This window comes from Lithobates pipiens, unplaced genomic scaffold, assembly GCF_037356315.1.
Source record: "Lithobates pipiens isolate NorthernLeopardFrog02 unplaced genomic scaffold, aLitPip1_a1.2 Scaffold_19, whole genome shotgun sequence".
Taxonomy (NCBI): Eukaryota; Metazoa; Chordata; class Amphibia; order Anura; family Ranidae; genus Lithobates; species Lithobates pipiens.
Genome location: NW_027507764.1, coordinates 245590701 through 245603269, shown reverse-complemented (window position 1 = coordinate 245603269; position 12569 = coordinate 245590701). Strand labels below are relative to the sequence as shown.

Genomic DNA, 12569 nt, shown 5'->3' with positions numbered 1-12569 from the left:
GGCAAAAGGGGGTGAAAGGGTTAACTAGCGGCAATCAGGGGGTTAAAAACATTATTGGGTAGTATATCGGGGTACCTAGCGATATAAAAACCTGGCGGTGAACCTAAAAAAATAACTAGCTACCTAGCGACACATGCAGCGATCAGAAAAATGATCGCTTAGTGACACTGGCAAAAGGGGGTGAAAGGGTTAACTCTAGGGGCAATCAGGGGGTTAAATCTTTATTGGGGGGTGATAGGGGGCTACCCTGGACCTAACACTAACTGTCCTGACAGTTTTTACTGTCACAACTGACACTGAATGCATTGATCAGTAAAGAAATGATCAATGCAATCAGTGACACTGTGACTGGGGGGGGGAGGGGGGGCGGGGGGGGATCGGGGGGCGATCGGGGGGGGGGGATCGGGGGGGGGTTTGTGTGCCTGTGTGTACCTACATGTCAGTGTAGTGTTCGTGCAGACTTACTTTTACTCTTCTCCTCGTAGTCCGGTCAAAAAGACCGCCCCGAGGAGAATGACATCACTTCCTCCTTCCTGTGTAAACAATACACAGGGGAGGAAGCTTCTCATTGGCCAGGAGCGATCCAGAGGGGGTGGCCGAAAACGAACGGCCATCCCCTCTTCACGGAGCGCTCCTGGACCGAATCGGACCGCCGTATCCAGCGGGAGGGGGTCCGATGGGACCCCCCACCCGCTGGAAGGCAATCACGTAGATGTACGTGATTCTGCCTGCCTGTGCCATTGTGCTGACGTACAATGGCAATACGGCGGTCCTGAAGTGGTTAATTGAAGATCAGAGAAAGAGTAAAATATATTATGTATGAGAGCGTTCAGGTTCGTTAGATTATGTTGTTTCCATATAGATAATGAATTATGAAGATAATCTGACAAAATGAAGCGAGGGTCTCCCAGAAAGGAAGCTAGTGGTGGGGTGACAAAGGACAGGGTGAATTTGGCATTTTGTCTATTCCATAGTTGTAAAGTATGCGACACCGTGATATTCAATGGTCTTATTTTCCGAGGCGAGATGGTCTTGGACCATAGCAGTCCTTGTAAATGGTATGGGAGGACCGATTGTTCTTCGAACAGGAGCCATGGGATTTGAGAGGAAGAAGCATACCATTGTGCAAGTTGAGTAAGTCTGGCTGACAGATAGTATGTCCAAAGATTATGTATGCCAAGACCTCCTTTCAGTGGGGGCCTAAACATCAGGGAGTAACTGTTTTTTTGTTTAGCCATATAAATTTATTGATTTCTCTTTGGAGGGAGACTAATGTATTGTTAGGCACCGGGAGAGGAAGGGCTCTAAAAAGGAATAGTAGTTTGGGTAGTGTCACCATTTTTGTAGCCACTATTCTACCAGAGAATGAAATTTGGGATGATGACCATGTTTTCATTAGGTTTTTAATGTTGTTAAATATTGGAGGGAAATTGGCATGAAAAATAGTGATTTGTAAGAGGGTGCGATATGGATACCTAGGTATTTAAATGAGTTGAGACACCAGATGAAAGGGAATTCGTCTAAGCGTCGTGATCATGTTTGATGGGATATTAATAGGAAGGGCAGAACATTTAGACAAATTTACACCCAGGCCGGACAAATCATAGAAAATATCCAGTGTTTTGGTCAGATTAGGTAAGGAGATGAATGGATCCGTTAGATATAGGAGGACATCGTCAGCATAAAGGCTTGAATTCCTTGGATCCTTTAGTGTACCCTTTGATATCTGTATTGTTTCTGATTGCGCAAGCAAGAATATGTAAAAGTTTAACCACTTAAGGACCGCCTCACGCTGATGTACGTTGGCAGAACGGCAATGGTGTCAAAATTGTCCGTGTCCGCCATAATGTCGCCGTCACAAAAAAAAAAAAAAAAAAAAGCCGATCGCCGCCATTACTAGTAAAAAAACAAATGCCATAAAAAAAAAAACCATCCCCTATTTTGTAGATGCTATAACTTTTGCGCAAACCAATTACACGCTTATTGTGATTTTTTTTAACCAAAAATATGTAGACGAATATGTATTGACCCAAACAGGAAAAAAAAAAAAAAAGTTTTTCTTCTTCTTTATATATATTTTTGGGGGATATTTACTACAGCAAAAAGTAAAAAAAATTATAGCAAATGTTTTCAAAATTGTCGCTCTATTTTTGTTTATAGCGCAAAAAATAAAAACCCACAGAGGTGATCAAATACCACAAAAAGAAAGCTCCATTTGTGGGAAAAAAAAAAAGAGGCCAATTTTGTTTGGGAGCCATGTCGCACAACCGCGCAATTGTCAGTTAAAGCGACGCAGTGCTGAATCGCAAAAAAGGGACCTGGTCCTTTAGCTGGAAAATGGTCCGGGGCTTAAGTGGTTTAAAAAAAAAAAAAAAAAAAAAAAAAAGGCAATGTATTCTTAAATATCTATATGAATGAATGAAATGCTTGTATAGCGCACAATGCGAACTGAATCGCCTCTATATGTAGTGGTAAATATAAATAACCAACTATATGGTTAGAGAGCAAAATCTCTAATCCACTCTGAGAACAGATAGAAGAGATACACTGTATATACTATTAGGAGGTTGAATCTGGTAAATATCAGACTCTTTTTTTAAAGATAAAAAAAAAAAAGTTAAAAGACCATTTTGCAGATTTTCGAACAGATCTGTAATAACTGTATTATATGCTGGCCATACAAAAACAATGTCTTCCTTCAAAAAAAACAAAACAAAAAAAAACAAAAAAAACAAAAAAACACAAAAACAGGATTTTTAAAACAGCTGATCTGCAAAAAAAATTCTCTTTGATGTACATCAGGGGACACAGAGCCATAGTACTTACTATGGGGGTCATATGGACCACTGATCCCTCAGTTTTGTAGCCAAGCAATACGAGTGTATACCGTGTCCCCTGATGTACATCAAAGAAAAGGATTTTACAGGCAAGCCGTTTTCTTTTCTTACATCAGGGGACACAGAGCCATAGTAGTTACTATGTGGGATGTCCCATAGCAATGGCAACTGAAGGGGAGGGAGACAACAAAAAACAGGAGGCCAGGGGACTCATACTGCAGCCTGCAGTATATTGCGCCCAAAGGCAATATCCTCATGACCTTTAAATATAGATTTGATAAAATCTGATAAACGTATGAACCGAAGACCAAGTCGCGGCCTTGCAGATCTGAGCCATAGAGGCCTGATGCTGCACCACCTAATGGGCACCAATCGCCCTGGATGAGTGTGCTCTAGCATAAGAAGGAAGAGTTTTCTTCTTAAGTCAAAGCTTGAACAATCACTTGACGAATCCATTTGGAAAATAGTAGATTGACACTGCCTGTCCACATTTTGGACCTTCGCTCAGGTTCGCAAAACACGTTTTGTACTGCCAGGTCGCCTTTAAATAGACTCTGATCGCTCTTACTACATCAAGGGAATTTCTCTTCCCTAGATTGAGGCACTGGGGAGAAAGCAGCAAGAATAATATCTTGGTTTAAATGAAAAAAACCTGTTACCACTTTTGGTAGGAATTCAGGATGAGGACAAAAAAACACCTCATCCTTATGCATGAGCAAATATGGCTCTTTACAAGACAGAGCCGCTAGTATAGATACTCTTCTAGCAGAAGAAATGGCAACCAGAAAGATTATCTCTTTCTTGTCAAAAGAACCAAGGAAATTTCTCGTAAAAGGTTCAAGTGGCTCATTCAGTAAAGTCGATAAGACGAAAATTTAAACCCCAAGGATTTAGAGATGCCTTGATAGGGGGAATAATCTGTGTTACCCCCTGAATAAGCTACACACCAAGACTGGGAAGCAAGAGGCCATTGAAAACACTGACAAGGCTGGGATCTGGCTTTTGATAGAAGTCAAGGCCAGCTTAATTTCAGATCCCATATGCAGGAAATCAGGGATCCTGCCTATGACACACTTTCTGGGGTGCCGACCCCTGGATCCACACCAAGAATCATATGCCTTATAGTCATAGTAAATGATTCTGGAAACCGGATTCCTGGCATTAATCAAAGTAGACCCTACCCAAGGAGATCACCCATGATCTTTTATAGAGCGGGATTCAACAGTCAAACCTGTTAAATTTTTCGTCTGTCAGGTAGTATGAAATACCGGACCTTGTGCGAGAAGGTCTGGCTATAATGGCAGAGTCTGAAGGACTCCTACGGCCATCTTTATGATCTTGGTAAATCAAGATCTTCTGGGACCCACTGGGGCCGCCAGAATCGCCTCCTTTCGTTCCTGCTTAATCCTGTGGAGAAGGCGCGGAAGTAGCAGAACTGGAGGAAATGCATAGATCAGTGAAAACTGATCCCATGGGAAGACTAATGAGTCTGTTCCACCTGCTAGCGGATCCCTTGTTCGAAAACAAAGTTGACGACTTTGTTGATGAATCTGGACACGAATAGGTCCATGTCCGGAATACCCCATCTCTGACATATCGCTAGGAAGATGTTAGGGTGAAGAGATCATTCTCCCGGAAAGAATTTTTTGGCAAATCAATTAGTACGCCTGCCAATTCTCCATTCCTGAAATGAAAATTGCTAATAGGCAAGGAATGTTGTGTTCTGCCGAAGCTAGAACATTATTCACCTCTTTTTGGGATGCACAACCTCTCGTGCCCCCCCCCGGTGATTGATGTAAGCCACAGCCGTGGCCTTGTCAGACTAAATCCTGACAGGACAGTCTCGTAGTCTGACTGTCCCAGATTCTAGGGCCAGACATACTGCCCGACCCTTCCAAAAAAGTTGATAGGCAAGGTCCTCTAACCTGGGCCATCTCCCCTGGACAGAATCTTCTTCATGGGCTGCTCCCCAGCCTAGAAGGCTGGCATTTGTTAACACATTCCGGGATAAAGATTTTCCCTTTTGCTGGATAACAACTACCAATTTAGGCTCTGACTTAAGTCGGGAGCCAAGCTTGACAAATTTGCTTTGAATTTTGGAGCTAAAAAGTTAGGAAACAGTTTTTTTAAATAAACAAATCTTACACGTAGAACATGTAACATTTTCCGGAAGGTGAGCTTGCCCTTTAACAAAAAAACAAACAAACAATCACTTTAGGCCCAAAGAAGATTACATAAAACCCCCCCAACATATAGGATATAGATTTTCTGAAAGCAGACATCCTAGAGAATAAAATAGCAGTAGTTTCAATTGTATGTCACACGATATTGCCACAAAGGTTTGCAAAACACAAAATTTCAGTGATGGGGCTTGGGGAAAAAAGAGTGGTATATAAAAGGGGGGGGGGGGGGGGGGGTTGAGGTATTGGGGAGAAGTCGTAGTTGGGTGGGGGGTCTATCAGTGGGGAACAGGGGGGATTGGTAGTTGGAGGGGTGGGGTTCTATCAGTGGCACCCCTCCCCCACTGACAGACCCCCACAAGGGGTACCTTTCTTCAGTGGAGCCCAGAGGAGACATGCAGAGTCTTTTAGACCCTGCATCTCTCATTAACTTCAGCCCCCGAATGTTTTACCACACACACACTAATATATATATATATATATATATATATATATATATATATATATATATATATATATATATATACACATACACATACATATATATACATATATATATACATACACACACACACACACACACACACACACACACACAAAGATAACGGTTTCCAAAAAATAAAATAAAAATAAATTACCAAAATTTGATAAGGCTTGTTTCAATTCACCCTTGTCAATAAAACCAGAATTATCTCTGTCATAGGTCCGAAATATATTCTGCCAATCAGTGATAAACTTCCACACCCCAGTAAATTCAGTGAAGTTTACACCACCTTTGCAATCACGATCAAACATAGCTGAAAAAAAAAGAGCATAAAAGGGTCAGTGAACAGTTTATATAATCGTGAAACATCTTCCTATACATTTCTATTACAGACCAGATGTTATTCTTCACTGGTACCATTTGATAATGTTCCAAGCTCACAATTCTCCTACATATACCACTATCAATCTTAGTATGGTTAATGTTCAACATTGTATCAAGGAAGGGAATATTTTCCTTTCTGTATACAATATTGAATTTCAAGCTGGGAATAAGATAATTCAAATATTGATCAAATAATAGGGTTTCAATGTCGCCACCCCACACCGCAAACACGTCATCTATAAAACTAAACCATCCCTGACAGTTCAATAAACATATCATTTTCATGAATAACGTTTCTACCATGTTCATGAACATGTTTGCGGGGGTATCTACTATACACCACATGATGTAGTAGTCATGTGTAGGTATTGGAGTATAAATCACACACACATCGGTAAGTGATCACAAACTCCCACTGTGTGTTCAATACAATATCAATAGTAATAGTGACTATTGATATTGTATTGAACACGCTTATAGTGAGAATTTGTGACCACTTACCACTGTGTGTGATTTATACTCAAATACCTATACAAGACTACTATATACCATTAGTATCTACTATAGACCACACGATATAGGTTTATCCCACTACTTTAGACACACATATGCAATTTCGTTTTTTTCGGCTGTTTGTCAGTTTGGTCAAGTTCTCCCACACCTTGAGTCACAAGTTTATCAGCACCTACCCAGTATCTGTCCCGAGGAAGTTAATATTTTAGTGAAACTCGTCGACGAGCAAGTTTTTGGAGGCATTACTGGATCATAAATATTTATTTTACCTCGATACAGTAGTAAATTCATCTTTGTACTGTAGGTACAGTCCTCCAACACTGCATTATTGGGTAACTGTCCATAGAGGGCGTTTGTTGTTTATATGTTTAACTATTTTGTAATAAAAATTCACACTTTTTACCAATTCTCTCTCATTATGTGCCCACAAAGTTGGCTAATTTTTTGACTTGTTCAATTACTTGAATATATATTTCGCTTGTTGGCATCTAAAAGGAATTATCCAGTGGCACTGGTTAAGAAAGAATGGGTTAATACATTAATGGAATATCAACCAGACATATAAAAATACCTTTTGTGTCACAATTCAATTCATTCTCTTATCGTATTTTTAATACAGTTAAAAAACACTGGGGATTATTGAGAGAGCATTAACCTAATATTGATGAGTTTTCTGTTCAAACTTTGCCTTCATATAGGAAAGGTAGAACGTTAGGCGATCATTTGGTTAGATCTGACCAGTATTTCCCTTCTAGTCCCAATATAAAAATTTTTGGGACCATGTAATACAGTGTCTTATCCCCTTGTCATGCATACAATGCAATTCTAGGATTAGAGGAAAATCCATATCACACCCTCATAAAGGTTTGGTAAATCCAAATTAAAGGACACTATACATGCCAATTCTCTTTTGTAATTTATGCCATAAAGTGCCCTTGTGGGTTACTTTATATTGGTGAACTACCGTTAGCTAGACATTTCATAGACAAAGGTCATTCTATTTTCCAACTAAAGTATATAGTATTGGAAGGGATTAATAAAAATAGGAGGAGAGGAGGTGATCGAGAATTAATTCTCAAAAAAAACGTGAGGCATACTGGATAGATTTTTCTCAACACTATTACCCCAAAAGGATCAAATATGGATTTGTATTTATTTGAAATATAGATGCAATATGTGGTGATATCCATATGTATGTATTTTGACAGATTGACAAAGTGAAGGATCCCGTTTGAACTATAATGAGAACACCTGTCCTGGTTAACCATTTCTGTGATAGTGGAGAAAAATAACCAATGTAGGAATGTAATTGTACTGATTAGTCATTAACCACAGGATTGTTTTACAATGTGATTTTTGTGAAAGTGTTTAAAACCTCATTAAATTAAAAAAAAAAAAAAAAAAAAAAAAGCTCCTTGCATCAATACACTGAATGCAGAGGCAGGCCCATAACACAGAACGACGAATGGCTATGTAAATTAAAAATTTTTTATATAAATATTGCCCTTAAATTTGGCAAAAAAATAAAAATAAATTAAAAAGTGTTCTAGGTGCCAAATATACTCCCCCTTCATCAGGGCTACAGGGTTGTAGGGCCCTGATGAAGAGGTATCGTATAGCCTCAGGAACTCATAGATTTCCTACTAGGATTACATTTTTTTAAATTATTCTTAAAAACCCTGGACTCTTGGTGCTTTTATTGGATTCTATGTGTACGACATCTCTCAATGAAAATTGAGGATGCTGGGTGAACAATTGTTGACAAAACAGCGCCTGCATCAAATCAGATGCAGACACTGTTCTGATATTTTGACAGCAAGTTTGGTTGACAAACTACAACAGCCACAGTGGGAGAGTCACACTGCACAATATAGCATGGATGGAAGAATCATTTTTTCCCCCCATTCAGGCTGCAAGCTGAAAAAAATAAATAAATAAAAATAAAATAAAATGATCTGTGCATGACCAGCTTTAGTAAGTGGTAAAGATTTATCCAGCAGACCCCGATCAGGTAGTGGCTCAATTGCATCTGTCACATAAGAAAGACTCTGAAGTCAGGTTTTGGCCCCTTTATTTTTACAGCACCTGGTATCTGTATATAATAAAGTCCCTATGCTGATAGAGCGTAGGAAAAGAATCCAGCAATTAGGTCTCAGCTGGGTAACAGCGTCTTGCCTGCTTACCTTCCAGAGAAATACAGGGACTCTATACATTGCTCCCTTTCATGCATGAAAGTATCATTCAGAAATAGGAAAAGGATAAATTCCCAACCTGACCAAAATACAAACAGTAATTAGCAATACTTGTAGGTGCAAAGAACCAGTTGTGTGCCTTTCCCAAATTCCAGATCCTCCAAGGAGGGAAACAAAAAGGAACTGAGAGACAGCACAAGAAGGGGGGGGGGGGGATCTATGTGAAATGGGATTTCTAACAATCCCAAAATTCCCCAAAAAGGTAAAAGATCTGTATACTCAATGAGTGTAGAGGATATGACTCTTGGCTAATCAAACTGTGAGAATCTAGGGCTTGGACTCTTCACAATAGGAATGCCACACAGCGCACTAGAGTAGACATACGAGTCAGGGTTGTGGTTGGAGTACACTAAAAAGAGTCAGGCTCCCTAAAGGCAAAAAAGTAATAGGAACTGGTCATAGTCATTCTTGCAAGTAAAAATAAATAAATAAATAAATAATAATAAAAAAAAAAACGAGAGGGAATGAGTTTTAAATGAGTCATGTACCACAAGGGATAAACTAACTGTGGAGGGAAAGAACTCCACCAGAGCAAGGAGAGTGGGATTAAGTGAGACACCATTCTCAAAGATTTCCATCAGGGCAGGATTCAGGGAACCTATAAAACTCCAGGAAGATGCACAATGAGGTGTAAATATCAGAAGGGGCAACTATAAAAAGATGCCAGATCCCCTTGTAGCTCCAGTGGAAGCTATGAGAGAGAAAACTGAGCATCCAAACTGAAAAGATAAACTAGTAAGGAACCCAGCAGGACAAACAGCCATCCACTAATAAAAGCAGACGTGTACCTTTTAAGGGCAGAGCATGTGAAACAGAGGACTTCAGCCCTGGATCACAGTAAACAGTAATAGTCCAGGATCTGTGCCAAGCCAGGCCCACATGCCAACTACCAGGGGTAAGGGAATGACAGAGCCAAGGACATCACCAAAGAGACACCTCCCCTCAAAAAGGTCAAATAAATCACGTTCCCTTTGTGCATCCTCAACAGCCAAGGCACAAAAGCAACATGCCCTCTGCATAAGAGCAGACATTACACCTATGTATGATACAAGCTTGGATGCGTGCAAGTGACTACCACGGCTGAACTGTAGGCCCCTGACATTTGATCCAAAAGCTTTAGAACACAGGGGTTTGTTCCCATGATGGAGGAAGTCTTTTTTTTTTTCTTTTTTAAAGATGCTCCACAGTGACATGTGATTCCCAAGTCACCACCAATATGGGATGGAGAGTCCTCCAGATAATGCAAATTCAGACTTAAGTAGGGATTCCAACAGTATGTCACTTAAAAGGGTAAGTTTACCTTTACAGAAAAAGCTGTAAAAGGTGAACCTGCACAGGATATCCCCTCCTCAGTCTCACTGACTTGGAGATCGGCGATATACCGACATGAGCCCTCGTATAGCCGCGTCACCGATCGGTGGCTTAGAAATCCCCTCAGCTTAATCTCCAAAAAAATACCCCATCAGGAAGTACATTTAGGAGCATTCTAATTGTTTGGCACTGTCGCATGGGATGGGATCAGAACCCATGTAACCCGTCCTGTAAGTAGGGGGAGGAGAGAAAGCCGAGGGGGATTTCCAAGCCCCGGACCAGTGACGCGGTTATAAGGGGGCTCATATCCCTGAATGTTAAAATGATTACCTGTATGGTAGTATTGTTTAGGTGGATGATTGAAGTGTAAACAGTGGGCAGAGACCACTTCTCAATAAAACAAAAAACAAAAAAAAAAAACAAAAACAAACATTCACATTTTTGGAAAGGAGCCATAATTCTACAGGTTGTGTAGTCACCAGAGGTAGGTTTTTAACCACAGAGTGTATAGGAGATGTTTTTGCAGTTGTAATGGTGCTAAATTAATACCAGTAGGCAGGTACTCCAACTGCAGGTAGAACACACTGCATTAATCAGGTTAGAAACACCTTGTAAATGAGAGTCATATGGAACACCTTCACAGAAAAGTAAAGCAGACTGAGGGCTCTGACTCTAAACCAGGGATGGTAATAGGGTTCTGGGCCACATTTAGGTGTGAAGGCCCACTAGGGTCAAAATTAGATTCTGTTGTAGGATAGAGTTAGAGAGCGCTTAGAGACTCTGAGCAGATTGCTCCATTAATTGTGCACAGAGCAATAAATATCCAAAGTAGGTATTAAGGAAGAGAAAGAGCGCAGAGCATGTACCCGCTACACCCCATCTAGTAGATTTAAGAACTCCACCACATCTTACAGTGGTAACATTTAACGCTGAAGGCAACGGCGTAGGGAATTTTAAAATGATGCCTACTGGTACCAACTGTGAGGTAGGTCCCAGTGCTTCAGTCCGCTCACATTTTTTTTTTTTTTTTTTTTAAACAGGAGTGCTTTATTGTCAAACAATTATAGACAGTACAGTAACTCAGAATACAGTTCTACATACATCACGACCGGAACATAGTATGGTACAAAACACAGTTACAGGTATTCATACAGTTGTGCTATCAAGAGTCAGGCAGTAAGACATAGTAGTGGAGAAGTAACCCAGGTCATCAAGAGACTCAAGGAACCAGCTACCTCTGTAGAGCCCCCACCAACAGATAACAAGCAATTGTGCAAGGCTCAAAAAAAAGGGGGGGGGGAGAGAAAGAAGGAGGGGGGAGAGAGAGAGAAGAAGGGGGGAGGGGAGGGAAAGAGAGGGGGAGGGGAGAAGAAGGGGGGCAAAAGGGGGAGGGGAGAGAGAGGAGGGGGGAGGGGAAGGGGGGACCCCCTCAGCCAGAACAAACTGTCTAACCAACCAGACGTCCATGGGAGCCAGACCTTATCAAATTTCCATGGGCATCCTTGATTAAGGTACGTTAAACTTGTATAGCGGCAAGACATTATTCACGCTCTTTTCCCATGAAATTACACTAGGTGGTGTAGAGGAGATCCATCTACATAAGATCTCTTTTTTAGCGTAGAAAAGGAGGTATGAAATCAGCAGCTTAGTGTGCTATGGCTTTTGTTCATCATCGTGGACGCCCAGCAAGGCTAATTCAGGAGTCCTGGGGACATTCAGGTTGAGCCGGGTATTTAAATGGTCAAAAATCTCCGACCAGAATCTGGACAGCTTATGGCATTCCCAGAACATGTGGAGATACGTCCCCAGTTCGGACTTGCAACGGGGGCAGTGAGGATCCCTTGCAGGGTAGATCCTGGCCAAGCGCACAGGGGTGTGGTACACTCTGTAAAAATTTTGTTTGAATAAGCTTATCACCCACAGAAATAACCAATTTGGGGCCCTGCTCCAAGCAGTCCTCCCAATCCTCCCTCTCCAGTGTTGGGATATCAGCCTTCCATTTGGTGCGATACAAATCGGACAAAGGTTTTTGTGGGCCGTCCCCCGTAAAGAGCTCCTCCAAACGGACTAAGTTGCAAAGTCGGGGGGGGGGGGGGGTCAGGAAATTGAGCTCTGGCCGCATGGCGTAATTGGGCGTATCTGAAATACATCCAGCCAGGGAGCGCATGGGAGAGGGTCAGCTGGTGGAGTGATAGCAAGGTACCCGATGACATGATATCTCCCAAGAAACGCGCCCACACCTGTGGGTCCGGGATCGTCCTGAAATGCGGCAGATTAGGATTACCCCATAAAGGGCTGGGCTGGAGACCAGCACCCCGTCCGCTTAAACCTGCACCCGGTCACACTCCAAACTTTAATCGTCACCCTCATCGGCCCAGGGAGAGTAACATGTGCCTTCACCCCCCTGTAGACCAAATTTCGTAGATCCTGCAGGGAGCCCAGAAGAGCAGCCTCAAGGCACACCGCTGCGTTAGATCTCCGCGCCGCAAACCACCAAGAGACGGTGATCAACATAGCAGCCCAGTAGTAGACACGCAGATTGGGAAGAGCAAGACCTCCCAAACTCACCGGTGCCTGCAGCGCGGATTTGGCCAGCCGGGGGACTGAG

The 12569-nt window shown here is 41.8% G+C and overlaps 1 protein-coding gene across 1 annotated transcript in view; it reads right to left on the bottom strand.

Moving 5' to 3' along the window:
* Positions 1–12569, bottom strand: part of PDCD6 (programmed cell death 6) — an 85213-nt gene that overhangs the window by 24224 nt on the left and 48420 nt on the right. The window contains exon 4 of the mRNA XM_077491883.1: positions 5656–5814. Within this exon, the coding sequence (XP_077348009.1) occupies positions 5656–5814 (159 nt within the window). The remainder of the gene's footprint in view (positions 1–5655; positions 5815–12569) is intronic.